The 22,798-nt window shown below is 37.1% G+C and overlaps 2 protein-coding genes and 1 long non-coding RNA gene across 3 annotated transcripts in view; all 3 read right to left on the reverse strand.

The window, feature by feature from the left end:
* The window catches only part of LOC139131254 (uncharacterized), a 283,792-nt gene that overhangs the window by 102,890 nt on the left and 158,104 nt on the right, over window positions 1-22,798 (reverse strand). The gene's annotated exons all lie outside the window — the stretch shown is intronic.
* LOC139130465 (uncharacterized) lies at window positions 13,816-17,113 on the reverse strand. Its single transcript, XR_011551865.1, has 3 exons — window positions 17,042-17,113; window positions 15,444-16,475; window positions 13,816-15,214 (listed from the first exon to the last, which is right to left on the reverse strand). It is a non-coding gene; the product is annotated as an uncharacterized lncRNA (long non-coding RNA).
* LOC139132176 (uncharacterized) lies at window positions 19,654-22,187 on the reverse strand. The gene is made up of 4 exons (XM_070698567.1): window positions 21,922-22,187; window positions 21,215-21,331; window positions 20,267-20,383; window positions 19,654-19,671 (listed from the first exon to the last, which is right to left on the reverse strand). Exons 1-4 carry the CDS (start codon window positions 22,060-22,062, stop codon window positions 19,654-19,656), a joined length of 393 nt encoding a protein of 130 aa, XP_070554668.1. The 5' UTR covers window positions 22,063-22,187.

Raw genomic sequence — 22,798 nt, forward strand, 5'->3', positions numbered from 1 at the left:
TGTGTGTGTATGTATGTCAATTAAGATTAGAAACTCCTAAACCGCAGCACCTACCATCTTAGCATTTCACGTACAGGTGCACCAAGGGGTGTAGTTGAGAACATGTTCAAATGTCAGTGCCAAAAATATGCAAATTAGGGGAATAAAGGAAAAATGCGGCAGCTTGCTAAAACTCTGTAACCTTAGGTCATATTGGGTTGAAACGTGGTGTACGCAGGTTCTTTAGGTATACTAAGTAAGTTACAGAGTAAGGAGTGTACAAATTGAGGTGAAACATGTATGTTTGCATTTTTGGGGTTATTAGTCCCCACGGACGAAGTCCGGGGGGACTTATAGATTGGGTCATGTCTGTCTGTCAGTCTGTCAGTGCGTCCGTCCGTGCATCTGTGCGTCAGTCCGTTAACGCAGATATCTCAGACATGCCGTGGTCAATTTCTTTCACACTTTGCACAAGGACAGTACCCTACCCCATACAGATGCACGTCGATTTGTTTCACAATGCGATCATTTTTGGCCGTGTTAGAGGACTTTTTAGTTTACAACTCCATAGACTCCCATGTATAAGGCAGCTCTCCATAGACTCCCATGTATAAAGCAGTTCTACATAGACTCCCATGTATAAGCCAAGAAAAATAAAAATTTAGTTTCTCATCGTATTCATATTGCAAAAAGGATGGAGTGACACAGTTTTTAGTCCCCCCGGATGAAGTCAAGGGGGCTTATAGATTGGGTCATGTCAGTCCGTTCGTCCATCTGTTCGTCCATCCGTTCACGCAGATATCTCAGATATTTAGACAAAATGTCACGTGACCTCAGTGACCTTTGACCTGAATATACATATTTGTCCATAACTTAGTAACCACAAGTGCTACACCCTTCATATATGGTGTGATGGGACACCTTATGACGCCACATATTGATACCTCATTAATTATGCGCATATCTAATTTTGAGCGAGCCAATAGAGCTTGATGTCTGATTTTTGGTAAAAAGGGATAACTTAGCAATACAATTTTTTTGACAAAATGTCATGTGACCTGAATGACCTTTGACCTCAAATATACATATTTGTCCATAACTCAGTAACCACAGTGGTACACCCTTCATATTTGGTATGATGGGAGACCTTATGACGGCACATACTGTACCTCATTAATTATGCACATATCTAATTTTGGGCAAGCGAATAGAGCTAGAGGTCTGATTTTTGTTATGTAGGGATTAATTAGCAATACAATTTTTTTTGAAAATGTCACGTGACCTCGATGACCTTTGACCTTGGTTATACATACACACACACACACACACACATAATATATATATATATATATATATATATATATATATATATATATATATATATATATATGCATAACTCAGTAACTGCAAGTTCTATACCCTCCAATTTTGATAGGATGTTAGACCTTCAGATGTCACATCTTGTACCTCATTTATTATGCACATATGTATTTCTTGGCTGGCCAATACAGCTAGAGGTCTTATCTTTTTCCCGATTTAGAACCACAACTTAGACATGCCTCATGTGTTTCAAATTGGAACAACGACATAGACCTATGTGCCACTAGATCTCAGCATATACACCACAGTGATACTTCTTAATGACCCCATTCCCCTGCCCCATCAAGACTAATACTCCTTTTACAAGTGGGGACTATGTCATTGTCAATGACTTGTTTTTTTTTTCAGTGTTTAGTCAAAAAATTTTCCCTGAGACGGCTTGTCCGATTGCTTTGAAAGTTGGTATCCATGTTCCATGGGATGACTATAGTCAAGTTTATCAAAATTGTAGTGAAATTCTCTTGTTGGTAATATTCGGGGATTTTCTCCAAATTTTGGGTCAAAAACTACTCATATGATATCTTTGATATTTGGTATAATGGTTCATAAGCTTTATCGAAATGTGATGTATTGAAAGTCTGATGATATCCACATTTTGTATTTTGGGGAAAATTTTTGTCATTTTTGGTTTAAATAATTGTTTCTCAAAAGTACTCGTCTGATAACTTTGATATTCAGTAGACATATTCCCATGGATGATCTTAATTTAATATGTCAAAATTATGATGACATATGTAATCAAGTATTTTTGCAGCTATTTTTGCTATTTTTGGTCAGGCTAGCCTGCAATGGTTGTCAAAGATGTCCTCCTCCATCAACACATATGTCACAAAAAGTTCTCTATATAACATAAGAGGCTCTAGCTTCAGAGAAATATCTTCAATTTTGTGTTTTTGTGAATTTTTTTCGGAATTTTTGACGGGAAAAATACAGAAATAGTTCGTTGTATTGATTGGAATTAGGTTTGCAAATCCCTACAAATGTTCTCATACATACATTGCATGTTAGAATGAGATAAACAATTCTGATATTTTATTATTTTTCTTTGTCGATCTTGGTAAAAATATCCCTACAACAATCACTTCCGATGCTGGTTGAAATTTGGCATGAAAGTTCCATTGAGTGCAGTACCATTATATATTCAGATTGTGATGACGTGAATAAAATTAATAAATACTGTGAAAAAACTTGTTCTTATTTTATACCTTCAGGAACATAGAGTATACAATGTGGTTATTTAGTAAGCATTTATATGGTAATTTAAACTGTATTTGGTATTGAAATAGCAAAGCTGAAGGTGATTTTAGCAGGTTTGGTCTCCAAGAAGTATATTCCATAGGTTTTCGATTCTCTCTCTCTCTCTCTCTCTCACTCTCTCTCTCTCTCTCTCTCTCTCCTCTCTCTCTCTCTCTCTCTCTCTCTCTCTCAGGGATGACGAGATCGATGTTTATGTGTATCAAGGTTGTAAATAGTTTACATATTTTACATTTTCTGCCATTTGAAATCATAATTTACATCAGAGACTCCGAGTGCAAAGATAAGGAAAATACAAAATTTGACTTTATTTAATATAAATACGAAAGTTAACAATAACAAATGAAATCTAATCGAAGCCTTTTTTCTTAACTTATCATTTAAAAACTACGTAACTGCGCTTTGAACTGTGGCAAACTTTCGGTATTCCTATATAGATGAAGGAATACTATATCCGATTGTAGAAGTACGTTATACAAACTACATATCTTGCTGCTGTCTGAAAAGTTGGAATGTACAAATCAGCGTTGCCAGAACTCCGAGTATTGAAGTGATACATCTAAAAACGTGGAAACTGTAAATAATCACGTGAAAAATCATTCATTATTTTAAATGTCTGAACAGCGACAAAATAATTAATAAGTAAATCCATACATAGCCCATTGACGTGAAAGAAGGAAGCGAGAAGAAACCGTAACATGTACTACCAATATAACCCTCCCAGCTCTCTTCTCAAGTTTGTATAACAGTCGTTTATTTCCCATACTGTAATAGTACAACAATAAGTAAGTACAGTAGGAAATTAAAAGTTCCATTATTCCATCTTTCTCCTATTCCTCTTCTGTAAAAAGAATAATCTCAAGTGAGGTTCCATGAAAGGAATAGACGCATTTCATTCTATAAATAACCCATTGAGTCCTGACAGTTGAACAGATGAATGAAAACTCGTTGCTTGAGCCAACGTTACAGAAACATTGACGCTTTTATGGGCGAAAACATTGGGGCTATATCCTCCAACTTGAATAACGCAAGAAACGAAATATTATATTCGCCTTATCCCTTACACACAATGCGTATCTGAGGGTGTAAATCTTACATGAAAAACGAACAAAAGCCGTTTTATTGTACAAGTAAAATAGCAAGGTTGCTTGTCAACTCGAAAGAACGGAGACCATACTTCGTTTTTCTAACCCACTGACGACGCTCGGCTAAACGCAAGACTAGACTCTGAGTGTATAGGTTTGAAAACCATTAAAAGTGCAAATGGAAATTGTAACGGCCGGTTTACTGTGTATTGTGTTAAACGAAAGAAAGAAAAAGGGCAAGCGCGCCGAGTATCGAATCCGTGGAACTTTGCAGTCAGTTCATTTTCTAATGTAGCTATTCAATTAAAAAAATAAAAGAAGGGTAATTATCAAAATTTGATTTAAAATATTTTAGGCGAGCAGATGAAGAGCATTTCGCCTTTTTCTAAATATATTAAATTTTGCCACAAGTTAAAGTGTGAGAAATAGGGAGGATGGTACATTGCGGCAAATCAGAATTTTGCTTGGAAAACTTCATTCAATATTTGAAAATCATATCTTTTTCAAAATGCTGCTTAGCTAACACCTGATTATTTTCTTACTTTCCAAAAGTCAACCATATCCTAATTTCTATTAGAGTTTAGGCGTGGTCTATTGGGAATTCCCTCCGGAACGTAAATAATGGACACCTCGAAACAGCCAATCAGATTGAACCAACAGTGACGTTGACATATATCACAATAATATCAACCAGTGTGGTGGCTATCAGGTGTGCTTGGATCTAGTGTGGTGTCATCCGTTTTGACTACAAGTCTGACCTCCCGCAAGTCAATTAATGTTTCAACTTTCGCAGACTTGATTTTTTGGTGGATATTACCGCTCAGTAGATGATAACAGCGGAGTGTTGGCATCTCAATTTCGACAGCCAACGGTTCAACGTAAACCGGGAGGAGCAGCAGGAACTCAGTCAAGGTGAACATCTTTACAGTCCCGATGTTAAATATCTTGACCGTCATGGCATTTCAAGATAGGAAAACTTCCTGTGGCTGAATAAATTATTTAAATTAATGTTCTTGAAACGGTAGCCGACTGGTTTTGTGTGAGGCCTAGCAGCTAGGCGATGTTGCCGTGAGTGTGTGGGGGTTCGAATCCCATTTGGGTTATAGTAAAAAATATATTTCTAAAATATGTACAATTTATTAGTTCCCTCATCACAGTAATAGGGTACGAAAGGAGCGCTAGTATTTTAACGAAATGATAGACCGCGGCCCGTTGATCAACTTCATATATTAATTTTGCACCGGAGAAGTTGCATGAGCATACCGGTGGCGAAAATGAACAATTCAATCATGTCATCCTTTCATTTATATCGGATATACTTCCAAATATGTACACTGTCGGGAATAGGCTGATTCATAATTAGGTGTCGAAGAGCCAGGAATGTACAGTGAAACATTCATGAAATTGTGATTAGCTTAATCGTAAATTCGCGGGAATGCTTAGACATCAATCTAGTTGTCATGATAACTCGTCTCGTGCTCCGCCTCTTCTTAGCATAGACCACGCCTAAACTCAAATAGGAAGTCGGAAAATGGCAAATTGGAAATAAGGTCCCACCTGCAGTTTTGAAAGGTGATCGGCATCACACAAAGTTATCTAACATCAATGAAAATAGGCACTTTTCTAAGATAACTATCATTTACAATGACATTTGTATATGAAAATACTGACTGTCCGCAAAGTACCATCTTCACAAGAGTTTTTAACCAATTTCTCAAAGTTTCACCGGCGTTGAAAACTTGTTCATTTCGAAAAGGGCCAAAGCGCGCTTCATCAACGTGAAGAAACGTTTGAAAATTGATGATTAGCCTAATTTCTAATTTCTATTTGTATAGATTATATCGCCTTTTCTACGACAAATGCGACATTGCAGACGCTCGACAGCATGACTCATTATCAAGAAGCTGGTCAACCATATAACTTACCGGTCGATCGGTTAATCAATGAATGCTACCCGAGGTGGTGAAAGCTGTCATCTCACATATATTTCAATCTGTTTATGAAATGGTTTATTTCAGAGGCCGAACATCGCCCTAGTCGTAGAACGGAGTCATATTCGGCACACCACGGGTATTCCTGTTCCTATCCCTTCCATTCCCTCATTTGACATGGTCAACCCACCTTTATAATTTCAAGTTGTACGGAATTGAGTATGTTTTCAGCCCCTTTCAGGATCAAACTAAATTTTTTGGACACCAAAAGATGAAAATGCTGTTTGCAACGACAGTTTGCTCATACGACATTAAGACTACAGCGAAAATACTTTCTTATTTTAGAATTTTTTATTACTATTAGGATTATGTTTGTACAATTGCCTATTAGTTATGTCATCAACTTGGTTCAGCAAACTAGCACAACAACAACATAAAAACAAATGACAAAATTTTAAAGTCATAGAGCGATCACTCCCTACGTTTATTTGTATACCAATTGATCAACTTGGCTTTTCCTTAAACAACTTAGGTTTGCCACCCAGTAAGGCTATATTTTGGGAAAATTTTGTGGCTTTTTTTATTAATTCTTTTCTTGTTCGAACTCAATTTCATATTTCTTGAGCCATAACATTAATATCTCAGAAAAACTGTCATAGACCAAACCTGCATGTACACTTTAAAATTAAATTTCAAGCTATTGAGTGCTGTTGTTTCAGAGAAAACAGACACTGAGCAGGTAAGGAAACACTGAACAGCTAATACCGATCCGTGTACCACCTTCCGCAATGTTTATGATTTTATAGAGAAGTTTCATCTTTGGTGCACGGCACTCTGATCTGAGGCTTCTTGATGTTTTCGTTGTTTTACTGCAAAACAGCTGTACATGTATTTTCCTAATTTGTTCAGTGTCTGTCTCTCTGTCCATCGTCGATGTTGCATTCTCATTGTCATTGTTTTGAGTAAATTGCAAATGAAATATATATTGGAGAGCCGATTCATGACGTATGAGTGGTATTTAGGAAATTTAAAGCGCAGTGGTCGTCGCGCTGCCCGTGCGCGATTTTTTTGTTGATAACATAAATGTTTGTAAACATAAGTCTTGCCAACTTCAATTGGAGTGAGATGGGCGGTCCCTCACTTTGTTAACGCCTTGTAAGACTCAACATCATGCACTAGTAAAATATTAAGATCGGAAACGAACTTCAGTGGTGTATTTCTATCTATAACTCATGTAAGGCTACGAACATTGAGAGACTCTGCACATTATGTCGCCGAGTTTACTGCACGCAGTCACAGTGAACAAATGGGTTTGATCACGCGGTCACGCTGGTTGTACACAATGCTATGTACAGCACGGTAAAAATACATCACTAAAATGATCAACACTGTATATATATGAAGACCAGGAACAAGCACAATGCCTAAACACAAAAATTACACTCAAGACCATGATCGGCAAGCCAGAGCAGCACAAGGGAGGTGTTGTTGCTTCGATAATGGAGAAGGTCACCGCGTTGACGTTTACTCAGCTCCATGGCTCGAGCGAGGCCCATTCAACTGATTCAAGGAAATCATGATCAAATGTGATCTCAATCCAGCGTGTAATTACTGTTCAATATTCAGAAGATATTTAACTTAGATTAATTGACCTTTTATTGCGTGTTAGATTTGGAAAGGTGGTATGCTTGTGACAAATCAGCCGCCATATTATCGACAATATCGCAAACATACCAATCAACCCGTAACCTCATGCGGCATTCTCGGATATGTTGTCAACGGGGGGGGGGGGGGGGGGGGGGTGGGGGGGGGGGGGGGGGGGGGGGGGGGGGGGGGGGGGGGGGGGGGGGGGGGGGGGGGGGGGGGGGGGGGGGGGGGACCCCTAAGGAGCATGCGCAGTGCGACGACCACTGCGCTTTAATTCAGTTCCACTTGTTGTTCTTGATAAAGATGCCATTTCTTTAAATACGCGGTTTACTTTGATGATTTTATCCTCTTCAAGTTAATCACTGTCACAGAGCAATAATACAATAATATCCTTTTCAAAGCTGCTCTATGTCACAAATTTTGATGAAACTATCAGTGTTTTCTGACAAAAATATGCCTTATTGAAAATGCTCTTCCTGATAATATAAGGCATCGATACTTAAAACCAATTTATGCACTTACTGTCGGAAGGCTATCTGTTTCACAATTTACCGATGTATAAGTTAGTTGCTGTGTTTGTATTTGCGTACTATATGAAGTGTTTTTGTTAATAATTACGCATGTGCGAGTGCTCGGTGAGCTTCACAGTGCCATGCCTTCGCGAGGTTAAATAGCTCCGTACGAAGGTTACAGAATTTACCTAGGATCGAGGGTTTTGATCGAAGAAGAAAGAATGACGTTTTGGGGAATTTTCTGTTATTTGAATAATCTAAAAAAGGTTCTATATAGAGGCTACAGGGCACTATACAAGTGACAATTTTTCAAATTAAATATGTTCGAGTAATTTTGTAAACATTTTTAACAACACTCTGTAACTTTTTGTTGTATTACTTGAATTAACATCATGCAAACGCAGCTACATTCTTAACCCCCTCTCCCTCCAATTTTCAAGAAAATAAATTCTCCACACTTGGTTAAACTTTGCTAAAAAGTGACCATCTTACAGCCCCTTACACCTCGCTACACTTCGTTACGTTCGCTACACCCCCTTCTCCAATTTTCACAAAATTTTACTCCTAGACTTGGTTACACCTCGCTACATGTTCTTAACTACGCTACAAGATTGGTGTCTCTCTGGCGAGTAAAAAGTGACCATCTTACAGCCCCTTACACCTCGCTACACTTCGTTACGCTCGCTACACCCCCTTCTCCAATTTTCACAAAATTTTACTCCTAGACTTGGTTACACCTCGCTACATGTTCTTAACTACGCTACAAGATTGGTGTCTCTCTGGCGAGTAAAAAGTGACCATCTTACAGCCCCTTACACCTCGCTACACTTCGTTACGTCGCTACACCCCCTTCTCCAATTTTCACAAAATTTTACTCCTAGACTTGGTTACACCTCGCTACATGTTCTAAACTACGCTACAAGATTGGTGTCTCTCTGGCGAGTAAAAGTGACCATCTTACAGTCCCTTACACCTCGCTACACTTCGTTACGCTCGCTACACCCCCTTCTCCAATTTTCACAAAATTTTACTCCTAGACTTGGTTACACCTCGCTACATGTTCTTAACTACGCTACAAGATTGGTGTCTCTCTGGCGAGTAAAAGTGACCATCTTACAGCCCCTTACACCTCGCTACACTTCGTTACGCTCGCTACACCCCCTTCTCCAATTTTCACAAAATTTTACTCCTAGACTTGGTTACACTCGCTACATGTTCTTAACTACGCTACAAGATTGGTGTCTCTCTGGCGAGTAAAAAGTGACCATCTTACAGCCCCTTACACCTCGCTACACTTCGTTACGCTCGCTACACCCCCTTCTCCAATTTTCACAAAATTTTACTCCTAGACTTGGTTACACCTCGCTACATGTTCTTAACTACGCTACAAGATTGGTGTCTCTCTGGAGAGTAAAAAGTGACCATCATACAGCCCTTACACCTCGCTACACTTCGTTACGTTCGCTACACCCCCTTCTCCAATTTTCACAAAATTTTACTCCTAGACTTGGTTACACCTCGCTACGTGTTCTTAACTACGCTACAAGATTGGTGTCTCTCTGGCGAGTAAAAAGTGACCATCTTACAGCCCCTTACACCTCGCTACACTTCGTTACGCTCGCTACACCCCCTTCTCCAATTTTCACAAAATTTTACTCCTAGACTTGGTTACACCTCGCTACATGTTCTTAACTACGCTACAAGATTGGTGTCTCTCTGGCGAGTAAAAAGTGACCATCTTACAGCCCCTTACACCTCGCTACACTTCGTTACGCTCGCTACACCCCCTTCTCCAATTTTCACAAAATTTTACTCCTAGACTTGGTTACACCTCGCTACATGTTCTTAACTACGCTACAAGATTGGTGTCTCTCTGGCGAGTAAAAAGTGACCATCATACAGCCCCTTACACCTCGCTACACTTCGTTACGTTCGCTACACCCCCTTCTCCAATTTTCACAAAATTTTACTCCTAGACTTGGTTACACTTTGCTACACGTTCTTAACTACGCTACAAAATTGGTATCTTTCTGGCGAGTAATGACGCGACTGCTCTTTTACAACTTTACTGCTGTATTCCATACTGAATATCTACATACATCACCTCAACATATCTTGAAACTTATCATGTTTAAGCTTTCACCCATCGCCAACGTACCCTAGTATAGTTTTTATATTATTCGTAGGGGTTTCTGGTCCTTTAAACAAAGTTTCGGTGACCCTCTCTCTTTTACTACTCTAAACTTTCTTTCTCTTATGAAAGGAATAATTATTCACGATATGTAAATCGATGGGAAATCGAACTGTTCCATACAAGACACCCTATGTGAAAATAGTCCCATCTTAAACAGGCTGCGCATTGATATATTTCTCTGTAATTAGACTTCTTTTCCTAGCCTTCGCTACACTCGCAACACTTAATACGTAGCGAGGGGTAGTCTATAAAAAGTTTGCACCTCGGAATCTTGCAGTGTATAATTTGTGTACATCGAGATTACATCCAGAGTGACTAGTAATGCATTATGTTGTATTGTTATCTTGCTTAGTTTGTAAAGTCCGTTGTATCTTAATGTACATTGGCTGGTTTTGTACAATCAGTTTTAAGAAATAGTCTATATTATGTATTCCGATATTTTGTGTGTTGGGCTAGAGCAGCCATAAATAATTTGGACCGTGACGACAAATGAATTGCTGATGCTGTTGAATTTTTGAGTTTGGATACTGCGTTGGTGTGCATATTATGTGTATTCAAGGGATCATGATATTTGAACGTATCATTTGTCTATTTGTTTATTTTAGTACATGTCCGTGTAGTTTTCTGGTTGTGTTGTCGCTGTCATTTACTTGCACTTTTGTATCGTAATCTCTTTTGGCTTAAAAGTCTGTGACTTTCTTCAATGTAATCTGTTTAATTTGATATTGCTATTCCATTTCCCCTGTCTTTATCTAATGGTTTAATGGTAATGTTATGGTTCAATTTGATAGTGTTTTAATGGCATTTTTTCTGCCTATGTTATGTTAGATTTGATTGTATAAAAATGAATTTCGGAATTTTCTAGGATAAATTTTAAGCCTATATTTAATGTTATTTCAGGAGTTAATAGTTAACACAATTGGAACTAATTCGGGATAATTGGATGGTGACGTAAGTCGATTTAATCTTTAAATGTAATCTAATCTGCTTTTCTTTTATATTACACACTTGTTTTATGAGTAATTTGCGATACTGCAACATTCAGCTATATGGCACCGAACACTTTTCAGAAATTCGCAAAATATGAAAATCCAATTATCCCAATTAGCTCCAATCGTGTTGTTCATATTCGAGAGATATTTAATACATTTAGAGTTCTTAGGGATTTGTATTTGGTACGCCTGTTTGCGTCTTATTTTTTGTTTGTTTCTTTAATTAATTATTTTCTTTTGCTTCCATTATCAGGGAAGATTTCCTCAATCTGTTAAATTTTCTCTGTGTGTATTTTGAATATGATGGCCTGGCATCGTATTTCAATGGTAGTTTTTTGGCTGAAAAATTTGGTGGCCCTGAAAAAGAGCCCTTTGGTTTGGTTTGGGGAAGTATTTTTTTGTACGTAACAACTTATATTTTGAGTTTATGTGTAAGTTGTTATTTGACTTCTTCTTCGAAACGTCCGAGGAGCTTCTTTGCTTGTTGTATTTGGTCTCTTTCTGTTAGAGATTGTATTCCTTGTAAGACTGTTGTGGTATTTTCGTTTGCCAGTTATTGGACCGGTTATATTTGTGTTCGGGCACGTGTATAATGTTGAGAGAGCTGTATGGAACACGGAGCCTACTTTTACCTCGTTGTAGACTTTTTGTTTCACCATAGTATCCCAACACTGTGTCCAAAATTATAGAAGACGAAAATATTAAACATATTACGAGTTACATAGGAAAACAAAGAATATCCGCAAAAATAGTATGGTGTGTGGAGCTGCCTTCCCCTTTGCCGCATCAATTAATTTAGCATTCATTGTAGCATTGTTTATAATCTACTTTGGTGCAGTTCCAGCTTTCCTATAAAATATGGTTTATGTGTTAATTTATGCAAATTAGTATTTAAATTTATTCATCTATGATTACTAACCTTTTTTAGTTGAAGCACTAATAGAAATGTGCTTTTACTAGCAGACTTTAACAATATAAAGCCTACTTCTACTGCTTCCAATGGTAATTTATGATAATTTTGTGTTAATTTATGCAAATTAGTATTTAAATTTATTCATATATGATTACTAACCTTTTTTTAATTGAAGCACTAATAGAATAATCGCAATCATACCAATCCATAATCCAATGACAGTAGGTCAGAATTCGTAAGACAATAGTTGTAAACATAGACACAAAACAGCACAATGTGCTTTTACTAGCAGACTTTAACAATATAAAGCCTACATCAACTGCTTCCAATGGTAATTTGTGATAGTTTGGGTTAATTATGCAAATTAGTATAAAATTTATTCATCTATGATTACTAACCTTTTTTAGTTGAAGCACTAATAGAAATGTGCTTTTACTAGCAGACTATAACAATATAAAGCCTATTTCTACTGCTTCCAATGGTAATTTGTGATAATTTTGTGTTAATTTATGCAAATTAGTATTTAATTTATTCATCTATGATTACTAACCTTTTTTTAGTTGAAGCACTAATAGAAATGTGCTTTTACTAGCAGACTTTAACAATATAAAGCCTACTTCTACTGCTTCCAATGGTAATTTGTGATAATTTGGCGGCCATTTTGTTTATGCTAATTATCTAAAATTGCTCAATACTGACAGAGATCCAGTAACTATTTTTTTCACTTTGGTTATCTTGACTAGCAAAATCCGGTTTAAAAAAAACTTAAGACCCTAAAACAAGGTTCAGGGCAAAAAGTGGATTTGGCTGCCGGACTATACAGCCTTAGTTTCAATTTTCTTGCCCGTAGAAATGGCTTCCTGTTTAGCTGTAATACTTGTCGCCTTGGTGGCTGAGCTGTGCAGCTTGGGTTTCTGTATTGTGGCTTGCGCGATGCTCAACCAAGGCTGAAATTCCATCCTATACTAGGCCCATTTTACTATCGCTTTGTAGGAGGACGCTCTCAGCTGCGATCCCACAAATGTTTGGATGAAGCACCATTTTCCATCAATGCTAGTAACTAAGTATCTGCTTCTTGCTTGTGTCCCATTCTGATCACCATGGAGGTAAACTTAGTTCCGACTTGTATAGTCGTGTGAGATTTCCCGTCATGAACTTTTGCTGTTTGACTGTATGGATGGTGGCTAAGCGTAGGTTGTACTGTCGAATTATGGTTTCTTCCACAATACAGATTCGTAAATTATCAACGCTTTAATATTTATGGGTTATTACACAAAGTATGGGCGATACCGCGTCGTATTCGAGTGATGTGTCCGTATTTTGACGAGTTGCGCAGCAACGAGTCAAAATGCGGACACATCACGAGAATAAACACAGTGGTTACCGTGACAATACATTTCTCCATGAAATTGTTTAGTAGCACTAAATCCGACCGTGGGTTTACAGTAAGTCTTTTCAGTCAATCTTGAAATCATCACAAAAATCAATGTATCACATTTTATGAGTACAGTTAATTGAACGTGTTCCTCATACGTCTGAAGAGCTCGCTGAAGATTGACCATTATTGGAGAAAATGTATGACGGGCAAAAAAACACCGTTTTCATTTGACGGAAGTGTAATAGGCAGCCTTTACAGTGTATCTTTACGGTTTTTGGCAAAATGTTAGCACCTGTATTTTTTAAACATTAGAAACAAAGGCAGCCACAATTGATGATTTCTAAACCTTTAATTTTCCTCGTGATCATAGACAGGAAAAATAAAATAAACAAACTCTTTTTTCTATACGTGGTATCTTTTTGTGCAAAGTTCATTAGAGAGTGATATCAACTAACAATGGTGTGAGTGATAAATAATAAGTAAAAAACTACACCGAATTCACAAGATGCTCTGTAGGAAGTCATAGTCTGTGTCATGTTTTACCGTAAACTTTCAGTCAAGTTGCACCAAGAAGAATTTTTCGGCCAGGGTAAAGAACTGGTAGATAGACAAAAGCCTTAAAAGTTTGTAAATTCCTTGATACTTCTGGCTTATGAGAACGTGGCCAAGATAATTTATAGATTTAATTAAAATACCATATAAAATAGGTCTACTCAAGCAACATTTACAAAATTATAAATTAGCTGCGTCTAACGGATGTTATTGTGCAAGTAATGTTTATTTGGATCAAGAGGAAAATAAAAACCTTTAAAAAATTGTAAATTACAAGGCACCTATGACCTATGTAGATATAATTAAATGACAGATGATGTGGTCAGAAAAGACTGTCCAAGATATGGCCAAGTCAAGAAAACTCTTTGTGAATAGTATACGGTTCTTTTCATGGAATGTGCAAGGCTTACTTAGTAATAACTTCTTGAAGATTTCAAAATATTTGACGTTTTTTGTACGTGGAAAACTTGTCTATACACGACTCGTTATCAAATCTTGTTTAAGACTACCATTATCTGAAGAAAATGTCCAGAGTTAGCCGATATGCTGTCGGTGTCATTCTTTTCATTAACAAATGGTGAACCACAGGTATTTCCAGATTGTATTCTACTTTACGAAATTCAGTTTTCCTAATGCTACATCGCAAAAAGTTTGGATTTTCAAAGAAAGTAATCTTAGGATTCCTTACCATGACACTGTGCTCTTTTAATAAATACAATCAGTATCTATTTTTATATTTACACTGTCTCTGGATATTCGAAACTCTAAAATTATACGAAGAATTCTCCTTTGATACCACGATACTTGATCTGGTAGTGCTTATTTTTCATGTATATTAAATGACATGATATATATCCTGTTTATTGTCACAGATGACAGACAATTAAAGCACCTGAACGATAATATATTATACAATTATAAATCCTATACTCATAATTGGACTTATGTGAAGTAGGTGTCATCGTGCGGTGTCTCGGATATTAAAAGTAGTAAAATGACAAACATTGACGAATATTTAAAAGAAAATATAAAATGACAGTAAGGAACTAACGCTCTGATTGTCTCATATTCACAAATGAGCTGTACAACCAGGAAACAACGGGCAATTTGTTTTTGCGTCCGGAAAAATCTACGAGGCTTATTCTAGATTGCAACGCCTCCAACGATGTCAGAATCCTTCTCATGTATTCAGGATCAGCGGAATGCGAGTAATAACACCAATGAACAGTTCTTGCAAGAGTCAACGGAGCGAAGCATCATGGGACGTATGAACACGACATTCTCTGATTGGCAGCCTCACATGAATTGACATCACGTTTGTCAATTCTCTAATGACGTCACAAGTAAATCATCCGGGATGAGCCCTCTTTCTTTCATCTTTTCGTATGTTGATAAAACTGAAAGAAAAAAACAGTAAAACAGATAATATAATTTTTTAGTTTCAATATATAATGCAGTTGTCTGTAAATTGAAACTTTTGCCATAAGTTTGCAACTTCACTGAAATTGTTATGATCAACATCACCAACAATATCACCCTAGACACACTTCAAAGAAGTCATTTGGTATACAACTATGTAACTCGATAAAATGAAAATAAAAAAAAATGTCCATAAAATGTACTCACCCATTTGATATTTAGTCGAATTACTTAGGTCTAAATTTGTATTGATCGCCGATTGCTGTGGCTTTTTCTTCATCTTTAAGACTGATATGGTGTAGAGGAAAGGGTTAATGGCTGAGTTGATAGGCAAAATGAAGACTGCCGTCCAAGCATAAACAGATCCCTGGAATGGTGACTGTATCAGTCATTGCCAGCATACCCATTACAGCGATTGGAACCCAACAGAAGAAGTCAGTCAGCACTATCAGCGTCATTCGTTTTGCGATGGCCGCGGTTTCCCTGGCTTTCTGCTGTAGTTGAACACCAGTGGCTAAAGTGTGCGTCGTATGGACAAGTACATGGTCAGATACAGAATTGATACAGCAATGAAGGACAGGAAGTTCAGGAAGATGAAAATGACAACTGAGTATATCCATCCGGGTGTTTGTTCGTTGGTAAGGTGGAGGGATAGGCAGACCGGAGAACGACTGTAGAAGTTATCGCCGAAGTAGGGGATGCCTACAAGAGGCAGAAAGCTAAGGAATGCAATGCCATCCAACCAACAACCACAATTACGACGGCAGTTTTCAGTTGTATCCGAATGAACTTCAGAGGAAACACTATCAAGAGAAAGCGGTCAAAGGTAACAACTGTCAATGAAAAGACGGACATCTCACTCGACAGCGATGCAATGAAACCAGCAAAACTACACAACGGGCTGCTTCTCCATGAGGCGTCATAGGTGACGTAAACACCGCGGTAATTAATGTCAACTGAAGCAATTATCAACATGTATATCCCCATCAAGAAATCAGCTATAGCAAGGTTCCAAATGAGGAAGGTGTGAACTTTACCCAAGGCCTTCTCTTTGATACGCCAAACGATGACGAAGAGGTTGCCGAAAAGGCCGCCGCTCCCAGGATCCAGATAGACCATCTTAAAACTTGATTGGCCATGAGGTCTTCACATGATGAGAATGCATCAGCAGGCGGTGAGCATACTTGCACTTCTTGATATTTTCTGACCATGCAGCAGTATTTATAAGCATCGGTATATCTGAAAATGTACAAAAATATGCAAATAATAAAAGTATCGCATGAGAAAGAGATGGCGAATGAACATTTCAAACAAACAATATATGATATGGAGGTGATAAAGGTTACACAGATCTAAAGAGAGACGCCACCAAGACTCAAAATTAGGCTATTATGGCAGAAACAGTACCAAGTCTGTACTAAAGCAGCGGCGGCGCACTTGAAGAGTTCACGTCACTTCTAACATTTAGTTCCGCATATTGCACAGTTCTATTGTTTGCTCCGTGTTTTTAGCTACAGGAAAATGCGATCAATTTTTCTAGGTTGAGAGTTTGGTGGTGAAGGCTTTTATCAGAACGCGGTTAGTGATTGTAAATGTGATTTTGACCTTAGAATGGCGACTGAGTAACAAAGACTATGTGTGAAACATTTTTACAAAAACAATGATTATCATTGCCAAGAAACTGAAATTGAGTCATTGCCCGAAACTGATGCCAGCCCTTTATTCTTACTGACTTTCAATAAAAACAATTAAAAACCAAGGATAATGGCAGCATACTGCATTGACAGTAGTGGCATGACACTCACAGTTCAGCGAGTCCTGTCAACGGTACAAACAGCTCAGAACTCTCAGCCTGGAACAAATTTCCTGCCATATACCTGCAGAAGGGAGAAATTGTAGATGTGTGAACTTTAATGCTCTGAAAATATTCAATTACCAGTTTACAACTTGACATTATCATTTGAAATTGATACATGGCATTTGCCGATGTGTAGTTCCTTACTTATTTGAATCAACATCTTTAAGTTACAATCAAATGTCATGTTATGTTACACTTTACTTTTTGAAAAGTCGCAATAAAAACGATCAATTACTTATTAATGAAGTGTAGGGATTGCTTGACATTTAAGACGCTCATTTGCACATGTTTAAAATTAGTATTAAAAGCAATACTAGTGATTATTTAACTATTGACAAGAAAATAGTGTAGTGATGCCCTAAAGTATATTTTGAAGAAACAGTATACATGATGATCTTTTTACTCACAGTGCATGAAGATTATATAGATCTGTAAACGCACCATCGTTAATAAAAGCAATGTTGTTTCCGGTTAAGATTCTGCGAAGAAAATGCAATTATGTATAATTAGATGTTCTGTTGCCATTTGCCATAGTGGATGATGTAATGATTCAAGTATGTCGTTTATATGAAGGGGTTCACATTCATGCCCTTTGTTTCCATCATTGCAGAGATAAACCACGGGAGTCGTAAGACTATGGCACCCTGGCAATTCGTTCCAGGCAGAATTTGTCTTGGTGACAAGCACTGAAAAACTATAATTAGTACAACACTTTGCTGACCTGCTGTTTGTGCTGACTATGGAGTAAACGAAGTTCTAACCTGTTTGTTTTTGTGAAAATGGAAATTCTGACTTTCCCTCAAAGTTGAAAAGGCAATAGCAATCATTTTGAAAGCTTCTGTAGTTCACGAACTGCCCTCGATGACCCTTCTTTTATTCTATGTTACTAATTTGGAAAAAGGGTAAAAGTTTCTCAGAAGGCTTTTGGCTAAAAAATTCTCTATCAAGTAATAATTGTCTATTTCTTACACAAATAATTATTGCCAGGGATGTTTAGGAATTTTCGATGCTGTAAGTGGCGCCTGATATAAGCTTCTACAATTCCTTCAAGAAAACCAGGTTTTCAATCACAAAGTTATCTTTAAACCCGGCGAGTTGACGTCTTTAACTTTAGGCTAAAATCTAAATCTATTGAGAACGGGACGACTTAATCGACTCTATACTTACAGCATTCGAAGATTTTGCAGTCCATAAAATGTATTTGCTTCGATAGTATATATTTTGTTAGCTCCAAGGTTTCTAAAATTAATAAAATTATGGACAGAGTTAGCAACAGTGGTTGATTGAAATCAAGTTTGTATGGTCGCTTGTGATGCAAAACCAATAAATCACGACTTGATATTCAACATTACAACAAAAAAGAATTGTAGATTTAGCTACACCATTGACGATAATTCGCTCTAACATTCATTACTGTAATGCCACACGCGCAGTTATTCACAAGGGAAAATCTTAGATGGAAGTGACGTAAATTTAGATTATCCATACAGACAGAAACTGGGAAATAATGAACGTTTCATGGAATGTAAGTGATGTATCTTTAGCATGTATGTTCGTTTGTTATGTATGCTTTCTTGCTCTCCTCCAAAGTGTTTAACAATACATACAAAAATGTATTCAACTTTTCAACACAGTCTGTATGTTTGTGAAGCAGGGACTAGAATTCATGCGTTGATAATAACAGAGCATGTTGTACACAATGCAGCATGTTTGCCATGCTACTACTGTTTACTTCAACGTATTTCGGGAAAGCAATAAGAGCATACACTTATTTGATAAAACAAAATGTTACCACTTTTGTCACTTAATAAGTACTATATAGCTATAGCTAGCAAAGCATTGCTTTTCAGAAGTCACAGTGCAAATGCTCTGCTAACTATTAAAGGGCATACTTACAACAAGTACAGGTTTTTCAGGAATTCAAATTGTCTTGGGCGTATCTCAATCATTGAATTATTTGAAAGATCTCTAAAAAGTTTAGAATAAAGACACAACTTGTATATTACACACAAATCGTTACATCCCACATTCTCGTTATACCTTGCACTAGTCAAAAGGTCATCACTTACGTTTCTGGGCAAATTAGTGCATGTCAGGCTTTGGCTGGAGGAATTCACAGGCAGTAGATTAAACAATGAATATTAATTAAAATTGTGACTTGAAAACATGTGATTTGAAAGCATGGTAATTTGAAAACATGGTGACTTTAACACATGGTAACTTGAAAATATAGTGATCCGAAATCCTGGTGATTTGACAACTTGGCGACATCAAAATATGGTGATTTGAAAACATGGTTATTTGAAAACGTGATTATTCGAAAACATGACAATTTTAAAATATGGTGAAGTCAATTTATATGGTGATTTGAAAACTTGAACATGGTGATTTGAAAGAAAAGGTGATTCCAAAACAGAGATTACAGGACAAGATGATTCGAAAATATGGTGATCTGAAAACATGAGGGGATGAAATAGAAATGTAATGAGTTAACTATTCACTACTTACAGTTCTCCCAGTAATAGAAAATAGCGGAAATCGACTTGCGTAACATCAACGTCATTTCCCGTCATATTCCTGTTGGCAAAAGACAGTACATCTGAATGTATGATAATTTGATGATGTAACTTTGCGTCAAAACTCAGATTTGTTGGTTGTAACACGGCATGAGCACAGTTTTTGATGAGTATATACAACAATTACCTCCCTCTTGCGCTATTTATTTTCACAAAAAATTAAGTTAGGCTTATTATTTCACAAAAATAACGACTCAAAATTGATCCATCGACAAAGGGGTTTAGGTAATTAATGCAGTAACAATAACGTTGATTAATACTGCCCAGAAGAACTGTGCACGGGTATGGCGACTCACAGTTTCTTGATGCCTTGACCATTCAACAATGGAAAGGAACTCATCGATTGGTACGCACAGTCAATAACAGACCCATGACAAGCACAATCCGAGGGGCAGATTAGTCCTGAAAGTATAGGGAAAATGTCACATTTTTAATGGAAAATTGAAGCATTTTGTGATATTGTAGTGTACAGGAATCTCATCCGATTGCGGATGTGAGCATCTGCGCTGCTCATAGTTGAAAAGACTACTAGGCGTGTCTGGCCTACTCCGACCCCTTCCCTTCCCTTCGATAGGACAAAGTTTACACTGCCTTACCACAAAGCATCTCATCATCTCCGTGCCGACACTGTTTGACACCATCACATTTCTGAGATACCGGTATACAGTTTTGCTCTCCATGACAACGATAATGTCCTGGGCACTGGTAAACTCCTGCGTTCACAAAGGAAAACAAACTCGTTAAGGCTTGTGCGACTGTATATTTTGATAAGGTTATAATGGCTAAGATGACAGAATAAAAACATGATTACTACTTCATCATTTTCCGCGCTTCGTGCACTCTTTTGGATGATGCCTTACGTTTGTTTATTAATTTCCATTCTTTTCAGTCGTGACATAACTTACTTTGTTGCAGCTCATCTCGGAGCAATTCATCTATTTTCATCGATAGAAATTAATATAAGGGTGCGTGGATTATGACCATAGAACCATCTAATATTCAATAGGTAACATTATAAATAAATCATGAGTAGAAGGTTGAAGAAGAAAGAAGAAGTAAAAAACGTAAACCAGAAAGTTAAATGTACGCTCAAACAAATTTTGCAAGAATTCTAATCTCTCCGGGGAATGAAACATTAAATCAACAGCTGATACATGCTCACAGGGAAGATAAGGAATCTCAGCAGATAATCGAATGACATCATACTGAAAAGTTATCGCGATTGCATTAACCCTTTGAGCGCCTAAGACAACTTTTGTCACATTTATAAAATGTACCCCAGTCAATTTTTTCACATTTTTGCTAAAATTTTGATTAAATCCTGTAGCCTATGAAATGTGACGTCTGTTTTGTCTAAAATAATAATAAAAAATTACAGAAAAATTCATAAGAATTGTTAAAATGTTGCACTAACATTTTGGTGGAAAAATTACAGCACTCAAAGGGTTAAATAATTTGTGGTATTTTTGTCGACGGAAATCTGTCTCCCTAACGACACAATGCAAACGATTTCGTGGTTTCCACTTCAACTTTATATCACTTACCGCAGTCCTCTTCATCAGAGCCACGTGGACAGTCAAAAACACCGTCACATCGCCTATGGAGCGGTATACAGTAGGCATCAGGACATTTAAACATGTCATCACGACAATTAAAAAGTTCTGAAAAACAATGGTAAAGAATGATACGCAATTTATTTTCTAGGCGATCGTTTTACTTCAAATAATATTTTCTTCTTTCATTGTGAAAAAGACAGTTATGGGGCAATAGCTGCATATTTTAAAAAAAAAATTAATAAATTTTACCTATGTTATTATATTCTTTGCATTACGTTCGAATGCAAAGTGTCTGACTTGAAATTAATACTCTTTGAAAAATATGAACTTAATACTTGGTGAACAATATGAAATGTAACACTTAGCAAAGAAATTCTAGTCGGCACTAAAATCAGTTGATAATGTTGAGTGTTACGCACGTACAGGCTGTGCTGAAATATTGAAAACAGGATACCTGTGGACATAATTGTTGGACGTGAAACATTACAAAGACAACAAATTATAAAAGATTAATCAAAAGTAAAAGCTTACAGAGCTTTTAATGCCGTTCTTATATAATCTGATGAGTGACCCAACCGTAAACAAAAAAAAGCTAATAAATAAATAAATAAATAAAGTTTTAATTAATAAAGTAAATAAATAAATAATGAATTTCTAAAGCAATCAGTTAATATTTTGGGTCGTTTAAAGCATACCACAATCCCTGAGATGGGTGACGTCACGACATCCCCTTTGATAGCCATACTTATCAAATCATAGATACATATCCACTTGCGGTCCACGCATGGACCATTAAGGCATCTGAATTCTTCAACACTACAACTCTCAATTGTCATGTCGACTTCTTCCGATGAGCTGGAGACAGAACCACCATAGTCACAATCCGTTTCGTCCTCCCGTTCGTTGCCTGCGCAATCAAGTTCTCCGTCGCAGTGCGCATGTGCGGGTATACAGTCAACGTAGTAACATAGGAATCCTTACACACATCTGTAAAGGTTGAATAGTTACATAGGGTATCTGAGTCATCTCGCAAAAGTGGATTTATTAAGGCCAAACGCGCCTCGAATTGAAAGACTTATTAACCTTTGCAGAAACTTTCTATGTAGAACTTGAAGACGTTCCATTTCGAAATCAAGAAAAACAACCAGAGAGGCTAGAGAGGCTAGTTACCAATATTTCCAGGTACTCGAATTTCAAAACGACGGTCCTGCCCTTATCAACTCTTTCGGGAAAAATAACATTTCCGATTCTCATAAAAATAAACTGGTTAATACTTCTATTACTCCATGAGCTTCAAATGAGCCCCACAGGTATAGTAAACAAAACACGAATAATATAATTTTGAGAGTCTAAATGTCTGTTTACCTTACAGTTTCTTTTTGGTAATTAGAGAACCTGTAAGTATCTCCGCATAATATCAGTCTGTATGAGGTTTCCTTTAAAAGTTTCGACTGTCGGATAATGTAAGTTGATATCTAGAAAATATGTCAGCAACAGTGTTACGTGCAGAGAAAACGAACAAAAGGGTGAACTCAGCAGTTAACGTTTAAACAAAATTTATTACGAAAATAA

The sequence above is a fragment of the Ptychodera flava genome, chromosome 4, assembly GCF_041260155.1.
Source record: "Ptychodera flava strain L36383 chromosome 4, AS_Pfla_20210202, whole genome shotgun sequence".
NCBI classification, from domain to species: domain Eukaryota; kingdom Metazoa; phylum Hemichordata; class Enteropneusta; family Ptychoderidae; genus Ptychodera; species Ptychodera flava.

What these genes read in the sequence shown, in the direction of transcription:
- LOC139132176 (XM_070698567.1), bottom strand. Translation starts at nt 22,062, where the DNA reads ATGACAATTGAGAGTTGTAGTGTTGAAGAATTCAGATGCCTTAATGGT. An exon ending in CACCCATCTCAGGGATTGTG is followed by an intron (nt 21,332 to 21,921) that starts GTATGCTTTAAA and finishes ATTGTTTTTCAG; the next exon opens with AACTTTTTAATTGTCGTGAT. An exon ending in CTCTGATGAAGAGGACTGCG is followed by an intron (nt 20,384 to 21,214) that starts GTAAGTGATATA and finishes TTGTGAACGCAG; the next exon opens with GAGTTTACCAGTGCCCAGGA.